Source organism: Oncorhynchus kisutch, linkage group LG19, assembly GCF_002021735.2.
Source record: "Oncorhynchus kisutch isolate 150728-3 linkage group LG19, Okis_V2, whole genome shotgun sequence".
NCBI lineage: Eukaryota > Metazoa > Chordata > Actinopteri > Salmoniformes > Salmonidae > Oncorhynchus > Oncorhynchus kisutch.
Window position 1 is genome coordinate 35,244,491 of NC_034192.2, and position 19,959 is coordinate 35,264,449.

At 42.2% G+C, this 19,959-nt stretch overlaps 2 protein-coding genes across 6 annotated transcripts; one reads left to right on the plus strand and one right to left on the minus strand.

Moving 5' to 3' along the window:
- Positions 1 to 9,866: 9,866 nt before the first annotated feature.
- ccdc85b (coiled-coil domain containing 85B) lies at positions 9,867 to 14,146 on the plus strand. Its single transcript, XM_020452671.2, has one exon. It carries the CDS (start codon positions 11,167 to 11,169, stop codon positions 11,767 to 11,769), a length of 603 nt encoding a protein of 200 aa, XP_020308260.1. The 5' UTR covers positions 9,867 to 11,166; the 3' UTR covers positions 11,770 to 14,146.
- LOC109864749 (fos-related antigen 1) lies at positions 12,582 to 19,749 on the minus strand. Of its 5 annotated transcripts, none has more exons than XM_031797845.1 (6): positions 19,505 to 19,749; positions 18,993 to 19,261; positions 18,169 to 18,468; positions 17,470 to 17,727; positions 15,380 to 15,487; positions 12,582 to 15,206 (listed from the first exon to the last, which is right to left on the minus strand). In XM_031797845.1, the coding sequence occupies exons 3-6, from the start codon at positions 18,298 to 18,300 to the stop codon at positions 14,646 to 14,648; spliced, it is 1,059 nt and encodes a 352-aa protein (XP_031653705.1). In that variant the 5' UTR covers positions 18,301 to 18,468; positions 18,993 to 19,261; positions 19,505 to 19,749; the 3' UTR covers positions 12,582 to 14,645. The 5 variants fall into 5 exon arrangements, with proteins under 5 accessions (XP_031653705.1, XP_031653703.1, XP_020308259.1 ...); XM_031797843.1 differs by having other exon boundaries at positions 18,983 to 19,261; XM_020452670.2 differs by having other exon boundaries at positions 18,983 to 19,261; positions 19,501 to 19,749.
- Between the last annotated feature and the right edge of the window lie 210 nt (positions 19,750 to 19,959).

Consider the following 19,959-nt stretch of genomic DNA (forward strand, 5'->3'; position numbering starts at 1 on the left):
TAAGTCACTAACTAGCAAAGGATATGAACAAAATGTGCACGTGGCTACATGCAGCTCTTGCTTTGATCTCAAAACAAGCACATTACTAAAGACCACAGCTGTAAAAACCGTCCAGTTCTAAGTAAATGGCACAGATTAATTTATGGCAATGGTCTATTTGCATATAGGCCTACTGCAGCTCTGATTGGTTATGCAGCACCGGTCTGTCTAGACTACAGGCTGTCATGAGCAGTAGAATCCTACTCTGATGCGTTCTGCCTACAAGAAAATCTATTGCATAGTTTGTTTTGTTTTCGGTATGTTGAATTGAAGTAGCTAATATTGCATTTAATCAATCACAATTGCCACAGTAAAGGGAAATGTTGATAGTGTTAACTACCGAACAGGGAAAACTATAGAAAGTTGAGTGAAGTTCAATCTTATGCTTCTCTCTGTGGGCTTCTGTGCTCTGCACGGCAGTCCTGAATGCACACACACAGCTTAGAGGGAACATTGCATCTATTACACTTTGTGATACAAAAGGGGGAACGGGAAAAATAAAATAAAAATATATTTTTAATTACCTTACACATTTCACTACTTCAACCCTATCTGCCACTGCACCATGCCAAAGGCCTGGGAGAACAGGACACCACCAGTCAACACACCCTGTAACTTTTCTGAAGTCAAGTCTGGTATACCCAAATACTTCTCTGCAGCTGCCACCACAACATCTATTCTCTGTGATTCACGTTCCATTTCTGTGGTACAATTGACAACCATTGCAATGAACGCTAAGAAGCCAACCTTACTGAAGCATACTGTATATCACTCGTTGGCCTATCCCTCTGTGCTGGCACAGATCTACTACTCACAGGAATCCTCTCAGGATACCTCACCCTTGACCCATCCTCCTCTACTTTCTTCACTGTCTCAGCATATGACATCTTCTGCACTACTCTAGCCAGCTCAACCTGCCTCTCTCGCACTGGACAATTCTGATCCCGTCTCTACCATACGTCCTATTGGCCAACGTGCAATCATTGGAGAATAAACTGGATGAGCTCCGTTCGAGACTATCCTACCAACAGGACATTAAAAACAGTAATATCTTGTGTTTCACTGAGCCGTGGCTGAACGACGACATAGATAATATACAGTTGGCTGGGTTTTCCTTGCATCGGCAAGACAGAACAGCTACCTCCGGTAAGACAAGGGGTGGTGGTCTGTGTCTATTTGTCAATAACAGCTTGTGGGCAAAATCTAATATTAAAGAAGTTTTACGGTTTTGCTCGCCTGAGTAAGAGTAAGCTGTAGACCAAACTATTTACCAAGAGTTTTCATCTAGATTTTTCGTAGCTGTCTATTTACCACCACAAACCGATGTTGGCACTAAGACGGCAGTCAACGAGCTGTATACCGCCATAAGCAAACAAGAAAATGCTCATCCAGAGGCGGCGCTGCTAGTGGCCAGGGACTTTAATGCAGGGAAACTTAAATCCGCTTTATCTCATTTCTACCATCAAGTCACTTGTGCAACCAGAGGGACCACCTTTTTTTCCACACACAGAGATGCATACAAAGCTCTCCCTCGCCCTCCATTTGGCAAATCTGACCATAATTATATCCTCCTGATTCCTGTGTCAGAGGAGGCATTAAAAACTTCCAAAGACTCCAGCCACCCTATTCATGGACTGTTCTCTCTGCTACCGCACAGCAAGCGGTACTGGAGCGCCAATCTAGGTCAAAAAGGCTCCTTAACAGCTTCTACCCCCAAACCATAAGACTGCTGAACAGCTGATCAAATGGCTACCTGGACTATTTGCATTGACCCCCCCCCATTGTGTAACTATTTTTAACTTTAGTTTATTTGGTACATTTTTGGTAAACTATTTTCTTAAAAGCATTTCACAGTAAGGTCTACACCTATTGTATTCAGCGCATGTGACAAATACTATTTTATTTTATTTTGTTTGGCTGCTGTGATTTCAAACTTTCCATGTGTGTGGTCTTGGTCGGGAGAGATGACGGTAAGGAAGTTCAGTTAGTGTCACGCCCTGACCTTAGAGAGCTGTTTTATTTCTCTATTTGGTGAGGTCAGGGTGTGATGTGGGGTGGGCATCCTATGTTTTGTATTTCTTTGTGTATTTGGCCGAGTGTGGTTCCCAATCAGAGGCAGCTGTCTATCGTTGTCTCTGATTGGGAATCATACTTAGGTAGTCTTTTTTCCCACCTATGTTGTGGGATCTTGTTTTTGTACAGCTCTTGTAGCCTACGGAACGGTCTTTTGGGTTCACGTTGTTATTTTGTTGCTGGTTCTCATTTAAATAAATATGATGACCACAAATTACGCTGCACCTTGGTCTCCTTCAAACAACGGACGTTACAGTTAGGCTATCATTTTGCCTTTCACTTTGAGCTGTGTCTTTGGTGTAGCTACCTAAGTTCTTCGTAGATGTATACTAGCTTGTTATTGCTGTCTAACATTCACGTGGCTATAATCTACTAAACTAACATTAACTAACCTAGGCTGTTAAAGTAGCTATCATCATTGAGAGTACTGTTTGCTGTGAGCGACTGTTAGCTAACGTTATCAACTCATCTAGCTAGCTAGCTTACTAAACTATTGGTAATTTATGCTTCTCACAGATTGAAGTCTGTGCCGCATAGAGGTAAGCACATGTAGCTACAGTAATTGCGCCATAATATCTTAATCAAATGGAAAATGATGATTTCCCAGTAGGGGAGCAGCGTAAAAAAATGTGTGTGTGGGGGGGGGGGGGGTAATAATATTGCAGATAGCTACACATAGGCCTAGCCACATAAAGCCTACCATTAATTTGACTAGGTCCTCCCCTGTCATCACATGATAACCTTGTTTAATATAGACTAGCCAGGCTATTTGCATCCCCTTCCGTTAACACTTAGTATTTAAGTTTTTGTCATTTCAGAGGGATCTGTGGATGCTGGTGGCGTCTCTGCGTCTGAAACCATTCGACATGAGAGAATGGTAAAACAGAGTCATATAGAGACCTGTTACAATCGGGGGACAGGACCGGCCTTCAGAACCTGCAGGCTCTGGTGAAGTGTATCACGCTGCGTTGTACAAAGACCAGCCATGTGTGTGGGCAGCCTCTGTTCTCTCTGCCGGAAAGGAGCATTAGTATAGAAGAGGTGGTGATGGCACGCGCAGAGGGACGCACCACCATCCGCAGGCACGTTGTGGAGGGGTCCTTCCTCAGGAACTACGTGGATGTTTTAGTTATTCTGGTCATACTGAGACGGTTCTGCTGCTACCCCTACTGGGCAAGACCACTAAACACACAGGTGTGGTAGCTGTGACTCCTGCAGAGTTGAGAGGGCATCTGATAGAGATGCTGAGGCTGGTGCTGGGCAGTGGCTCTGATGAGGAGTGTGCTGTGTGTCTGGACTGTCCTTTTGCCCTTCACCGCGCACTGTGCACACAGGTCTACTGCAGACTCTGCAGCGCAGAGGTCATATGTACCAAGCAGGAGCAGACGTGGTGCCCTCTGTGCAGAGGCCAGATCAATGCCAATGAGCTGGTGGAGTTTCCTCAGGAAGAGGAGGAGAGCAACCTCTCAGAGAACTGGAGGAGCAGCTCCAAGGTGGAGGCTGTAATGTCTAGCCTGCTCAGACTGCACAGTGAGGAGAACAGCATCAAGAGTCAGAAGCAGAATCTGGTGGAGAAGGCTTTTGGCTTCCCCAGAGAGAGGAAGACTTCATGCGTAGATGATATCCGAGCCCTTGTGGAGCTCTAGACATCTGGCTGTTAAAAATACTGTTCTTTAATATCCTTTAAGTTCAGAGGGAATGTACACAGACACAAATACAACAAGGCCCATCTTTTACAGCAGTTGTTTCTAAAATGGTATATGTGGGAATACAGTTTGTGACAAACCATGAAAAAAAGGGTGAATATCACCAGGGACCTCACAATACAATATCACGATACTTAGGTGCCTACACTATATGCATTGCAATTCTCACTATTCTATATATGGCCTATTGCGTTTCTGCAATTCAATGTTCTAAACATATTGCTCACTATATGTCTGCTGCAGTGAGACAAGAGAGCCATGAGAAAATCCTTTTTGATCACTCATGGAAATGCAAGAAATACTGCCAAAGGCCTCTTGTGTTATTTTCTTTCTGGCTTTCATTATAGTCCTGTTGCCATGCCAAGCTAGAATTGGTACATTGTACACGTGGTACATTCTCAGAAATGTCACGTGTAGAAAAAGGGGTCTGTGAGGAGGGGCGGGTTTCTTTAGGATTCAGATTAGGCTAGATGCTTGTAATGTCCAACTGGTTTAGCCATGATGATAACATGATACCCCTCCAAGTCAAGACCTAAAGCACCTTCTGTATACTCCAAATGCCATTCTGTTTTGGTTGTACGTTGTAAGATGAATATCTCACATTAAAATGACCTCTTTCATAATTTCATTCTGACTTTCAAAATTGTCCAACATGATAAGTTTGGATGCTGTTCACATGGGAAACCATCAGTCCAGGCTAAACATAGTGCCAACTGTAAAGTTTGTTGGAGGAATAATGATCTGGGGCTGTTTTTCATGGTTTAGGCTAGGCCCCTTAATTCCAGTGAGGGAAATCTTAACGCTACAACATACAATGACATTCTAGACGATCCTGTGCATCCAACTTTGTGGAAACAATTTGGGGAAAACCCTTTCCTGTTTCAGCATGACAATGCCCCCATGCACAATTTGAGGTCCATACAGAAATGGTTTATCGAGATAGGTGTGGAAGAACTTGACTGGCCTGCACGGAGCCGTGACTTCAACCCCATCGAACACCTTTGGGAGGAATTGGAACGCCGACTGTGAGCCAGGCCTAATCACTCAACATCAGTGCCCAACCTCACTTATGCTCTTGTGGCTTAATGGAAGCAAGTCCCCGCAGCAATGTTCCTGCATCTAGTGGAAAGTCTTCCCAGAAGAGTGGAGGCAGTTACAGCTTCAAAGGGGGGACCAATTCTATATTAATGCCAATGATTTAGAACGAGATGTTCGATGAGCAGGTGTCAACTTATATATAAACTCAGCAAAAAAAGAAACGTCCTCTCACTGTCAACTGCGTTTATTTTCAGCAAACTTAACGTGTAAATATTTGTATGAACATAAGATTCAACAACTGAGACATAAACTGAACAAGTTCCACAGACATGTGACTACAGAAATGGAATAATCAAAAGTAACAGTCAGTATCTGGTGTGACCAAAAAGTACTGCAGTGCATCTCCTCCTCATGGACTGCACCAGATTTGCCAGTTCTTGCTGTGAGATGTTACCCTACTCTTCCACCAAGGCACCTGCAAGTTCCCGGACATTTCTGGGGGATTGGCCCTAGCCCTCACCCTCCGATCCAACAGGTCCCAGACGTGCTCAATGGGATTGAGATCCGGGCTCTTCCCTGGCTATGGCAGAACACTGACATTCCTGTCTTGCAGGAAATCATGCACAGAATGAGCAGTATGGCTGGTGATATTGTCATGCTGGAGGGTCATGTCAGGATGAGCCTGCAGGAAGGGTACCACATGAGGGAAGAGGATGTGTTCCCTGTAACGCACAATGTTGAGATTGCCTGCAATGACAACAAGCTCAGTCCAATGATGCCGTGACACACCGCCCCAGACCATGACGGACCCTCCACCTCCAAAATCGATCCCGCCCCAGAGTACAGGCCTCAGTGTAACGCTCATTCCTTCGATGATAAACGCAAATCCGACCATCAGCCCTGGTGAGAAAACCGCGACTCGTCAGTGAAGAGCACTTTTTGCCAGTCCTGTCTGGTCCAGCGATGGTGGGTTTGTGCCCATAGGCGACATTGTTGCCGGTGATGTCTAGTGAGGACCTGCCTTACAACAGGCCTTACAAGCCCTCAGTCCAGCCTCTCTCAGCCTATTGCAGACAGTCTGAACACTGATGGAGGGATTGTGCATTTTTGGTGTAATTCGAGCAGTTGTTGTTGCCATCCTGTACCTGTCCCGCAGGTGTGATGTTCCTGTGCAGGTGTTGTTACACGTGGTCCGTCACTGCGAGGACGATCAGCTGTCCGTCCTGTCTTCCTGTAGTGCTGTCTTAGGAGTCTCACAGTACTGATATTGAAATGTATTGCCCTGGCCACATCTGCAGTTCTCATGCCTCCTTGCAGCATGCCTAAGGCATGTTCATGCAGATGAGCAGGGACCCTGGGCATCTTTCTTTTGGTGTTTTTCAGAGTCAGTAGAAAGGCCTCTTTAGTGTCCTACATTTTCATAACTGTAACCTTAATTGCCTACCGTCTGTAAGCTGTTAGTGTCTTAACGACCGTTCCACAGGTGCATGTTCATTAATTGTTTATGGTTCATTGAACAAGCATGGGAAACGGTGTTTAATCCCTGTACAATGAAGATCTGTGAAGTTATTTGGATTTTTACTAATTATCTGTGAAAGATAGGGTCCTGAAAAGTCTTCAACTGGCAGCTTCATTAAATAGTATCCGCAAAACACCAGTCTCAACAGTGAAGAGGCAACTCCGGCATGCTGGCCTTCTAGGCAGAGTTCCTCCGTCCAGTCTGAGATATGGCTTTTTCTTTGCAACTCTGCCTAGATTGCCAGCATCCCGGAGTCACCTCTTCACTAAGGCCTCTGTACGCCTATGTAGATATTTCATTCAAAATCAGCCGTTTCCAGCTACAATAGTAATTTACAACACTAACAATATCTACACTGTATTTCTGATCAATTTGATGTTATTTTAATGGACAAAAAATGTGCTTTTCTTTAAAAAATAAGGACATTTTAAAGTGACCCAAAACTTTTGAACGGTAGAGTATACACAGTACCAGTCAAAAGTTTGGACACACATACTCATTCAAGGGTTTTTTCTACATTGTAAAATAACAGTGAAGACATCAAAACTATGGAATAACATATATGGAATCATGTAGTAACCAAAAAAGTGTTAAACAAATAAAAATATATTTTAGAATCTTCAACGTAGTCACACGTTGCCTTGATAACACTCTTGGCATTTTCTCAACCAGCTTCATGAGGTAGTCACCTGGAAAGCATTTCAATTAACAGGTGTGACTTGTTAAACGTTGATTTGTGGAATTTCTTTCCTAGGTAGGGGTGGTATACAGAAGATAGCAGTCAGTCAACCCGGGAACATTTCAAGAAAGTTTCTTCAAGTGCAGTCACAAAAATCATTGAGAGCTATGATGAAACTGGCTCTCATGAGGACCGCCACAGGAAAGGAAGACCCAGCGTTACCTCTGCTGCAGAGGATAAGTTCATTAGAGTTACCAGCCTCAGAAATCAGCAATTAACTGCACCTCAGATTGCAGCCAAAATAAATGCTTCCTGGAGTCAAGTAACAGACACGTCTCAACATCAACTGTTCATAGGAGACTGCGTGAATCAGGCCTTCATGGTCTAATTTCTGTAAAGAAACCACTACTAAAGGACACCGATAAGAAGAAGAGACTTAATACAGGTAATGAGTGGAGGACAGAGGAGCCTCTTAAAGAAGAAGTTACACGTCTGTGAGAGCCAGAAATCTTGCTTGTTTGTAGGTGACCCAATACTTTTTTCCCACCATAATTTGCAAATAAATAAATTAAAAATCCTACAATAAATTTTGTCTGTCATAGTTGAAGTGTACCTAATTACAGGCCTCTCTCATCTTTTTAAGTGGGAGAACTTGCACAATTGGTGGCTGACTAAATACTTTTTTGCCCCACTGTATCTGATACAGAGCAGAATTCATGGTTCCTTTTTTAAGGCAAATCATCCATGGTCCTGAGGCAGCAAAGCATCCTCAAATCATCACACTACCACCACCATGCTTGACCGTTGATATGAGGTTCCTACTGTGGAATGCAGTGTCATCTATCCATAGAACATTCTTCCAAGAGTCTTGATGATCATCCAGGTGCTTCCAGGTGTTTTTTGGAAAACTTCAGTCAACTTTTTGGTTGAGATGGTTCCCATTATGTCTGGCGAAAACCAAACACTGCATTCCAAGTTAAGAACCTCATACCAATGGCCCTCCAACTGGTAATTACTAGTGGGAAACTCATCTATCATCCTTGAGCTCCAAGTAGGAGGTGGGAATTGTGAAGTTGTAAATACCAGTTGGATGCATTCACATGCTTTGAACTCGTTGAGAAGCGCCGATTGGCTAATGGCCAACAAGTTGTGTCAACCATAAACTAAAAGTACAGCTATCAGGCTTTTAAACAAATAATATTGTTCAAAAAGCATATTAATAGATTGCTTTTAAACAATAATGTTTTGGAGTTGCATTTAACTGCTGAAAATGTTGTTATGCTGTTATCGCTGTCAGCAGTCACCATGTGGGAGATGTGTGAGAGAAGCTTAAGGATGACAGACGGGTTTCCCACTAGTAACTACCAGTTGGAGGGCCGTTCAAATAGAATTTTCCCAGTTGTATGTGGTAAACATAGAGAATGATAGAGATATCATCTTTATATATGTCCCATTATGATGTCTGTGGGTGCACGGGCAGTGCCATTGAGACCATCTCCATTTTGAAGTAGTACATTTTTCTTTTTACTACTACTTTACGAGTTGGCAAACAAACTGAAAGGGTGCATACTACCATCTAGAGTGTGTTGTTTGAATGGGTATAAAGCCACGGTTGGTCATTTACTGCCACCTACAGTTATGGAATGTTTGCTCACAAGAATCATTATTTGACTGATTCCTCCTGATGACCCGGATGGAATCATGTAAATCCTTCCTTCACCCACAGGACGACGCACTCAGTTGACTACTTTAAAATGGTGGTAGCCCTCAATGGCAATGTCCATGCCAAAATGGGTTTTATCCATTTAGAGTCTTCCATGTAATTAGATGGTGGTAAATTCCCACTTCCCAATTGGTTAGGAACGCCGCATTACTCAATCAAATTATTTAAAAAGGAAAATCAGAACTGTTATTTTCAAATAATAAACACAAATAAAATAGTAAAGAGTAGAAAGATACTATGAGGAATTGTGGTGTGTGTGTGCGCATTGCACACTTCCCCCACAGAGATGAATCTGACTAAATCTCACCAAATCCCTCTCCTCACCCCTCCCATCCTTCTTTTGCTTTATCTGTCTGTGTCCTTTCAAAATTACAAAAGAGAAAAACTACATAGTCAACTGTCTTTTTGTTTTACACCACTCACTGCAAACCAGCCAACCCCCTCCCTCTCTCAGTTCCAGCCCTTCTGTTAGCTAACCTCACAGTGCCCTGATTCTGTCCCAAGCGAACCCCAGTCCTGGCTAACACCCTATATTGTTAAGGCCTCACTGAAACAATAGAGTAGGAAGTGGAGGGCGGAAGGATAGAGCCGAATGCCGCAGCTTAAACCTTAGAAGAGCCATTTGTCACACTTTCTGTCTGTGTATATGAATCTGTGTATATGAAACTGTGTATATGAAACTGTGTACACTGTAACTGTGCTACACTTCTTGTTATGCGTCAAAGTGTGATGCTGATACCTTTGTGTCATATTCTGCTTTGTGTGTGTGTGTGGTGTGTGTGTGTGTGTGTATGTGTGAGAGAGAGAGAGAGAGAGAGAGAGAGAGAGAGAGAGGGGGCCAAAGCTTGGGGGGGGCGGGGGGGGGGGCGGGTGCAGAGTGCAGGAAGTCTTTAAAAATATATATTAAAAAATGAATATTAAAAAAACGATAGACTAAAAAGATACTATGATATATAGCCTATTCTTTGTGTGTATTTTATAGATTAGGTCTATACATGGATTTGAACACAAATGTGAACACAAAAAATGAGTATGCCCATAAACACATGCACTCAAATTGCATGTGTGATGTCATTTCTTTCCACTGGACACAATACGTAAGCTATTATTTTACCGTAAAGGAAAACCAAACGGAAAGGGAGAGGGGGAGACGGCTTCAGCAGAGGGGACATTCCTACAGCGCCTCCTTCACAACCGCAATCAGACAACCAGATTTGAATGCTCATAACGACATACTGTAGGATAATAGTCCGCTTTTTTTTACTTCAATGTACTGTATATTTTTATCTTCAATGTTAAGCCGAGCATATCTTCCAAAGAAGTGGTCTGTATCGATTTCGTACATTTTTATTGTGTTTATCCGTGTTGTTTTGATAAGCCTCGCCTGTGGATGATGATTTGACACTTCTATTACTTTTTATGTGAGGGGAGAGTAAAAAGCACAATCCCATTATTTTTTAAATGGGCGTCATTTTCTGAAATTCACAGAGTGGAGAGAAAAACCGAGTTTGAGAGAGAGGAGACATCCGTTTGATAAGTGACAGTGAAGAAGGCGGACATTGTTATCCTTCACACACCACGCAATAGGACAAGCATGAGTCTGGATTCATGTTTTTTGAGTGACTTCAAAGCCTTATGGTTTGATTGTTTTTCTATGGTGAATTTCAAATGACTGCCTCTCATAGGTTCATAATCAAAAGGAATGCATGTTATGCCATGAACAAATCCGTCAAACAGAGGGAATACAACATTTACTCGGACAACGAACGCAGATGCTCTGCAGCAGGTCTTTTCTGAAAAGACGTGAAGATCTCAGTGAAAGAACATTGTCATATCTTTGTCCAAGGTTTTGCGTTATAGGATTACGAGCCAGCTACAATAAAAACGAAATAACGGATTGAAGCAGCATGAAAACCTCACCCTGCCGACGGTAACCAAGGAAAAGAAAGGGGAAACAGGACAGACAGTAATGCATACTTGTTTCATTAAGGCCTCTAATCACAGATTATCATGTGAGATTTGAGAGTGATTGATTGACATTTGATAGAACAAATATTGCCATTGTTGCTTGGTTTTGTTATAGCAATAGCGACCTTGTTCAGGGCATTTTATAGCTCATAGAAAAACGTCAATTTCATCATGTGAAACATGTGCACTGTTCCCATTATCCATAGGCAAAGCCAAGAATTGCTGTTGGCCTACATTTGTTTCAAAGGTGGGAAAGAGACAGTTGATAGTCACAATTCAGGGCAGACTAAAAAGCTTGCTTTTCATGCCCCATTGCAGAGCATCCCAGGAATTAAAGGCTACAGTTATTTTACCCTCAACTGCCTGTAATCAGGAAAGTCATTTTTTCTCAGGTTATTGTATTACAATCAGTTAAAACAATATGGGGAGTGACAGTGAGATTTACAACAGAGAGTTGTCAAAGATGTCTGACGAGGATTTACTCGCCTGCTCTAAAGAAGAACTGGTGAGGCGACTGCGTAAAGAGGAGTCTGAAAAGATCTCTGCTCTTATCCAGCGTGGACGGCTGATAAAAGAAGTCAACAAACAATTACAAGGCCACCTGCTTGAGATCAGGGAGTTAAAAACCATCAACCAGCGTCTCCAGGAAGAAAACACAGAACTGCGCGACTTGTGCTGTTTTCTTGACGATGACCGACTAAAGGTGAATAAACTGGCCCGGGAATGGCAGCTGTTCGGTCACCACGCAGCCAAAGTGATGCGTGAGGATCTGGGCGGCTACTTGAAAAAACTGTCCGACCTAGAGCGCATGCAAGACGGATTAGTGAAGGAGAATCTGGACCTGAAAGAGCTCTGTCTGGTCCTGGAGGAGGAGTGTGTCAGCAGGAGTGACTCCAGTCCGGGTGGATCCACTGAGCTCAACCTGCCGTGCATGGTGTCCCGAGACCTCGGGGATGGAAGTTCAAGCACTGGGAGCGTTGGTAGTCCGGACCAGCTCCACCTGGTTTGCTCACCGGATGACTGAAGATGGAACAGAGCTGGATACTTTCACTGATTAGTGAAAAAGCACGATACAGCGAAATATGGGTCGAGGAAATATGTTGACATTGTAGGAATATAATTGTTTACAGCATTCATTGCTAGAACACGAACTTTGTTGGGATTCTTTTAAGAAGATAGCATATTACACGAAATACAGCAACATCTCCAAAATGGCAGCCAGTCAGGTGTGCCTTCAGCACCTGCTGCTGTCCTAACGAAAACTTGAAAAAGAACCCTGAAGAGAAAATAAAAATGCTTTTTCGTGGAAAGATGACAGCCCTACAGAGACATTAGACACTAAAGATCAAGATTTTTTGGAATTATAATTTCTCAATTTGTATTTATTTTTTTGAACAATCTTGTCAGAGGTTTTCCTCTTTTCAGTGATTGAGACTGTATATGGTTAACATTAGAAGGTGTTGTTGGAAGGAGGTTGAGTTAGGATGTTATCTCATGCACTGGACTGTCCTGGCACCGTATTGCACTGGACAAAGCTACCATGGATCCCTGTAGATTCATATCTCAACACAGATTTGAGCCGTACTAGTACATGATATCCAAAACCATTGAAAAATTTGAAGGGTGAGTTTTTTTGTGAGAGACCTTTAAATAACATTTAAATCATGTAGATTATGCATTCAGTCCCTCAGGTCAGGATTGGAGTGCTGTGTGTATGAAAACACAAACTAACAATGAAATTGTGTATTATCAGCGCTGTCTTGGCAGCCCTTCAGTTTTACACTGAAATTGCACGAGAGACATAGTGTGCTACAGTAATTTAGGCTGTACAATACACTAAACATGGCACCGCTGGTTTGTGTCTTACACCTGCACCTATGAACTGAACTCACTCAGAACTGAACTGCCCAGGCAGTTCTCAACCAGCCACTTTTGTATCAAACTGGTAGGTCTAGACTGGAGTTTACGAGATGATGGATTTATAGATGCTGGCGACTAGGCAAGACACATTTCTTTATTATTGTTATGTTTATTATAACTGCTTCACATTCTCTGTATAAGTTGCCAGTAGTCAGGATCCCAATATAACTCATGTTTTGTGGTAATTCTGTAGAGCTACTCTCTCATTGTCTTCATTAACTTGACCTATCAGTATTACTTCATTAATGAATACACATTTCTGTTTTGTGCATATAGAACATGCTCCTGGATTGGATAAGATTTGCTTTTTTGGCTTTAATTGGTGGGCTGCTCGTAGTGCATTGAAGACCTTTAAATACACTGGCTGAGACACTCAATCGTGTTATGACCTTTGTGTGTGCAGGAAGGCCATTTTACATGGTGTAACGTGAGTGATTGATTGATCTCGCGATCTGTTTGTCCCAGACTGCAGTTGATTGATGTTCCTGTCCATGTCATACAGCCTGACATTGTGGATATTCATCAGATGTATTGTTGGACCTGTTTGCACAGCAAGGAGATCTGGAGTGGACAGTAACACTTTCATCAACTTAGTGAAACACAGAGAGCTCCTTTGACAGCGAGGAACACACATAGGCACTCTCTCTTCTAACCCCTATACTTATCATATGCTCTCTGGGCCCCGTGTGAGTGAGTGACTCACTTCATTTGCGAGAAGTACAGTAACAAGAGAACTCTTGTGTTCAGGAATCAGGGTCATGGTAAACAGTTCTCCATTTACTAGACTCATTATGATCTACTCCTCTACTTTCCTGGACTCCCTCTTACTGTAAACATGCTTTCCCATTCAATCAAACCAAGATGTCTCATTGTGACCTCATTTTCTTCTTGCTCGTTATCTTTCATACTCGGCACATCTGAAATGTTAATGTGTTCTTTTCATCTGTTTGTATCTGCCAGTGATCCAGTTCTTTGCCTTTTACAAGGACAACCATAGAGGAATGGCCAGTTTGCCACTCCCTTTCCTCCCCAGCATCCATTACCCCCTTCTGTAAGGTTGCTAGGCAGCAGCATCAAGCAGGATCTATTCAAAATGGAACTACTAACTAATTGGTTTAACACTAAGGAATTTTCTTTAACCCTTTTGTACTATTTTAAAGCATAGAATTTGCTTGGACTTGACAATGTGATATTTGCATCGGTACATTATCAAACATACTTGATCACCACCAAATCAACATCCGTAACCTTGTCTTTATAGTCTTTTATTGCATTGCTTTGTAAGATCGCATCAAAATGAAGGCACTGCCCACTATAAACCCACAGTCAAAAGAGAACACATTATCAAAAATATACACTACACACTCAAATACATGTCTATATATATTCTATATTTACTCCCATGGTCCTGCCTTAGTTGTCTTATATGTTCCCAGAATAATGCGGTTTTGCATAAATGAAATAAATTCTATTGTATTAAACTACAATATGTATACATTTTTTTATATAAAAATAGCATACATGAGAAAGATTACAACTTGGCACGCATGTATGATTATCCTAAAACAAAACCAATGTGTTTATTACCATGTTGTTATAGGTAATAAAGGCCAGTGTTCATACAGAACATGTAAGGCTTCAGTAAATTGCTGTGGTTCCTACATTTCAAATTCAGAAATATCACCATTATTGACAAAGTGCACAAAGCTGATGCATTTTTGTTTGAACATTTGCACAATTCTACCTCTTGGGTTTTGAGCATAACACATAGTTAGTCAGATGTTAAATGCATCAGGGAAAACAAAAAAAATAGTGTAACAATACAATCCTTTAAATATGAGTCGTTTGCGTCACCATAATGCTTTGTGAGTGTCAGTGTGTTAGCTTTTGTATGGCACCCATGTCGTTGTCATAATCGTCGTCATCTTCATAACTGCCAGTGTTGTCACTCAGTCTTTTCCAATATGGAAGCCCGTTAAATCACAGTGTGAAGATGGTAGGGGAGTTTAGGGAGTGATCTGATTGGTCCCCACTGCTGCTGCTACGGCGATGGGCAATACTACAGGGCTGGGGGTTTCGAGACTGCTGGGCCACATCCTGTTGAGAGGAAGATGGCAGAGGCGGTAGAGCCTGGGATGAACTAGTGGAACTGGAGTCTAGAGAGCCAGAGGGATAACTGAAGACCAGACTAGCCATGAAAGGAGTAAGAGATGGAGTAGAAATAAGAATTGGGGTGTGAAGGGACTCAGATTCTATGGGGACGGTAAAGGATGTCACAGGACGAGCAGGGATAATAATTTGGGGTTTGGGCTTCTTAATCTTTGATTGGCTCTTTACTGAGGACCGTGGTAGGTCCTCAGGCTCGATTTTAATTCCTAATGAGGGAAGCCCTGAGCTTGGGTCAGAATCCAAGTCAGAGTCCTGGATCTTGCAAATGGGACGGTGGGCCTCTATGACCAACTCTAGCTTTTCTTTCTCCTTCTGTAGTTGAGCAATCTCCTTCTGCAGATGGGACTTTTTAACTTCCAACTCGTCTGTCTCCTAAGGGAAAACGAAAGAGAAAAGGTTAGGGTTGTATTGTCAATCTATTTCTTTTTTCAATTGGCACAAAACCCCAGTAGTTAAAACATTAAATGTGAGTGTCTTATAAACGGGTGATATGATTCACAAAACGTAAAAAAATATGTTAATAAGCCTCTTCAAATTAAACTTACACTTTGCAGCGTGTCTGTCAGCTCACGTCGGCGGTTACGACACTTGGCAGCTGCCTGTTTGTTTCGCTCCCTCCTTATTCTGCGTCTTGCCAACTCCTCTGGGGACAACTAAAGTGAGAGAAAGACATTTGATGACTATGAAAAAAAGTACCAATAAGTTTGACAAAAATGTACTACAACTTGAAAGACATCTAGCTCAACGCAACTGAAGGGGACTGCACTAAACAGCAGATTACTAAAATGTGCTTTGAAATACTACCACCTTGTGTATAAATTGAGTCACTACATTCAAACTTTCACAACGTCATTTTGTAACATCTGAGACTTTTGTCACGCCCTTCCTCCAATTGAATTTAACATTTTGTCCAGTTATTTGTTTCTTTACATGCAATTTTTCCCGCCCCTGTATTATGATGATTCACTCAGACCCCCGTTGTGACTCCGGTATGAGTCATATGACTTGCCCCTGCTGAGTCACATGATAGCCCATTTTCCATCCCATCAAGCTCAATCAACCACACATTCTGGAAGTGTAACTGATAGCCAACGGGTATAAAAAGCATATACCCTCAAGGAAAACAAAAACGCACTACTAATAGTAGTTAAGCAATTTGATAATTACTTGATGTGTTGCCGTCTTACATTTCGTGAACCCGCACGCACGTCAGTTATATTTGGTCTCAAAATCAAAAACAGGCTGATAAAAGCACTCATTTTCTAGCACTTAGCCTAATAAGTCACTAACGTCAAATGAGCGGCGTATCTCAAACAATTATAAAGCAGGTCAGTGTACATAGCTGTTCCAAAGTACATAGGCCTAGGTGTCAACCGAAACAGATGTGGTCAACCTCTGCATCATCTGGAATTTCCAAATTTTCACCCCCCAAAAATCTAGCCCATTCAAAAGAGAGCTCTCAGGAATATTTGTTTCTGTAATTTTGTTTTCATCCTATCAGACAGAATGGGTGTGGTAATGTCTCACTGCCATATCAGAAGTATAAGTCAGTCACCGACACTACAGGATATTACTCACTACTGACACCGACTCAGCCATCCGTCTATACACCTCTGTGAAGTCCCTAGTTGCCCCTTTCCATGCCCCTCTCAGTCCCAACGAAGCACTGGAATTCTAAGCCTCTCTGTATCCAGTGTAGCATTATTAACAAGACAACTACACGGAAAAGGGTCTACTAGTGCAGAGCGATTAACCGAAATGTCTACTGTTTTTTTAAAGAACTAATTGACAGAAGTCAGTTCAATTATTTGATTTCCATTTTGTTTTTCCTGTAGAGATAAATCAGATGAAGCCTGAACTGTCCGGTGTAGTAGGGAGGTGTAGTTTCCACCAGGCCAATATTCTACAGTTTAGCTCAGAAAATGTTGTAATTAACTACAATGACCATAATCCATTGTGCTCCTGCTTAAACTTGTCGGGGCGGAGCAGACATGGAGACAGAAGAGAGAATGCGCGATCGAGAGGGCTAGAAAGCAGTTGCTTTGCGAGCTTGAAAATACATGATCTAAGTCAGGGCCCGAGTTTGGGAAACCCTGATCTAAGTGATTGATAGTTGGTATTCAGCAGTCAAAGTATGCCTTATTTATTTGGAAAAACTATTAAAATAGTGATTTTGTCAGACAGCATAGGCATCAGAGCTCTACAGAGATGAGATGACTCAGAATGAAATAATTAAGTCATCAAATAAAACAAATATTTTATTAAAGTATATTAAAGTAAAGTTATGTGAATAAATGATGATTAATAAGAGATAAGTCACGACCATCATGGGACTTTTATTAACTGGTTTATTCAGTGTTAAAGCATTCAGCCCACACAAAAACCATGAGATTTTTTAAATAAATCGAACTGAAACCAAACCGACTTCAAAAGGTACTAATCACTCAGCACTATGGCCTACTAAACTATACCTCTTCAAAGACAACCACCTCTTCGAAATGCATGTTGTGATAAGTGACCTTACGATTCATCTGCATTTTGGTCAAATATCCACCGACATTCTGGCACAATACCTACCTACCTTTTGAAATAACAGTTTCACACTCTGCCGGCTAAAGACAAAACATATTCTTACATGTTCATCGTTCCTGCGTCTGGTCGTGCTTCCAGAACTTGCCGCGGCCCTTATGACCCCTGGTCTGTAAAGGTGTGGTTGGGAAGGTGAGGGGTTGAAGGACCTCATTCCTGCTACAGGTGGGTAAGGAGGACGTGGAGGCCGCGAGGGGCCAGCTGGACCGATGAGGGAGGGCTGGACCAACCACTGGAGGTCTTGGTTGGAAGTGATGTCGTTGAGACTGGGAATAAACTGACTGCCTCCTGCCACAGTGAACTTCTGAGGAGAGCAAGAGCAAAAAAAATAATGAGAGCAAAAGAGAGCGAGATTAGCGTAAAGAGATTGACAAGCAGAAGGATTTAAAGCAAAACTATTATTTTGAACCAGATATTTGACATGGACATATGCATGCATCAGGGCATAAAGGACATAAAGGCAACCAGACTGAGAATTAATGGTTAAATACATCCATCACGTGTATCAAGTCAACATAAAACCCACACTCAGACAGTGGTAATCAGACTTACACCATGGCTATAATACAATTATTAGCCTACTACATTTCTTATGTCATTATTATTCCATTACTACTCTATTATTAATATATTCTGCAATTAATACTATTAAGCAATATAATTATTGGGGGAAAACTCAAAACAAAAATTAGAATGTATTACTCTTATTAAAGTTTATCAACATAGCCATATGTGTGCCGCCTACCTGATGTTGTTGAGTGGTTGAGGTGCTGGTGTCCTGGGATACAGCGCTCGATCCGGTGTGTGGGGACCCAGAGTCGCTGTTGGGGTACGTAGAGCTGCCTCCGCGGCCCATGTCCCCAAAGTTCCGGTACATCTTTGATTGTAAACTGCCACCCCGATGAATGCAAAGTAACCCAGAGGAGTTTTATGAAGAGCAAGCGGTAAAGTGAACGAAGCGTTCGAGTAGTGTCACGTTCACTTTTCAAACGTTGGGGAAACCCTCCTTGTTGCGGGAAGTTGGTAGGATCTGAAAATATGTATCCTGAAAGGGGAAGGAGGAAACTTCTAATGAAAAGCTTGTTCTTGTGTATGACTAAATTCTCTCAAATAAATTTAAAATTACTCCTTACTTACATGGATCATTCCAGTTGGACTGAAAAGTATAGAGTGATCGTAGAATTATAAACGTCTAAACCAATACTATAGTTTTTCCACGCCCCTCCCAAATTACTGGAAATGGTGTTGTCTGGTTTTCGGTGTGTAACTGACCACGTGCGAATGACGTTTTTGGCCATATATGGTGAGTTTCCTCCAGCAAGTGTTCCCGGGAATCCTCATTGCCAGTTTGGTTGTTTAAATCAAATTGTATTGGTCACATATACGTATTTAGCAGATGTAGCGAAAGGCTTGTGTTCCTAGCTCCAAGAGTGCAGTAGTATCTAACAATTCACAACAATACACACAATATTTAAATATTAGGATGAGCAATGTCTTAGTGGCATTGACTAAAATACAGTAGAAGCGGTTTTTCAGTCTCCGTCCCAGCTTTCACGCACCTGTACTGACCTCGCCTTCTGGATGATAGAGGGGTGAACAGGCCGTGGCTCGGTTGGTTGATGTCACAGGAAGGCGAAAAATATCATGAAGGACATCGGGTGCTGTATGTGTCCCCCGGTGATGCGTTGGGCAGACCACGCCACCCTCTGGAGAGCCCTGCGGTTGCGGTCGGTGCAGTTGCCGTCCTATGGACAGGACGCTCTAAACTGTGCACCTGTAAAAGTTCGTGAGGGTCTTAGGGACCAATATGAATTTCTTCAGCTCCCGAACCTACAAAACTATGGGGCAAAACAGATGGGGTTGGCTTAGATTTGTGACAACATGTAAACTATATATTTTGGTCTCCAATGTTTATTGAAAACATGAAAAGACGTTTGCACAATGACCACTTGTCTCAAATACATTGTTAGTTGTTGGTTAGCTAGCCTGCGAGTTTTAGCAGACATGAAATCAGTCAAAGCACCTCAAATCAAAACGTGTTATCAAGAACAAGCTTAAACTAGTTTAAATGACTCACGTACGATTCCCAATCCCCACATGGCAGTTTCTTGTCATTGTTGGTAGCTATCTGGCCATCCAGAATCACAACAACTCACGGACATCTGTCCAATTGAAGCGTGTGTATTGTTTTGGTGTTATTGTCAGCTAACCCATAACAGGAGTGGAAAGCACGCTCTCTGCCCCATACTTTGCAGCCACTTTCTTTTTCTTGAACACACAAATCTAGGGAACACTGCCTTAAGGAGGTCAGTCAGCGGAATGACACTTTGGCTGCGTTTAGACTGGCGTTTTTACTAATTGGTCTTTTGACCAATCAGATCAGCTCTGGAAAATATGTGATGTGATTGGTCAAAATACCAATTTATGGCAAAAATATCAGAATTTGGTTTGCCAGTGTGAACGCAAAATGTGAATTATTTCTCCATCTGTTTCAACTGTGTTTGGCAGTGTCAGTAACTTGCTGTTTTCTATGTAG

Coding starts and splice junctions, on each gene's coding strand:
- ccdc85b (XM_020452671.2), top strand. CDS start 11,167: ATGGGGAGTGACAGTGAGATTTACAACAGAGAGTTGTCAAAGATGTCT.
- LOC109864749 (XM_031797845.1), bottom strand. CDS start 18,300: ATGTACCGGAACTTTGGGGACATGGGCCGCGGAGGCAGCTCTACGTAC. Junction 17,728..18,168: donor CAACCACTCAACAACATCAG/GTAGGCGGCACA, acceptor TGCTCTCCTCAG/AAGTTCACTGTGGCAGGAGG. Junction 15,207..15,379: donor TGACAGACACGCTGCAAAGT/GTAAGTTTAATT, acceptor GTTTTCCCTTAG/GAGACAGACGAGTTGGAAGT.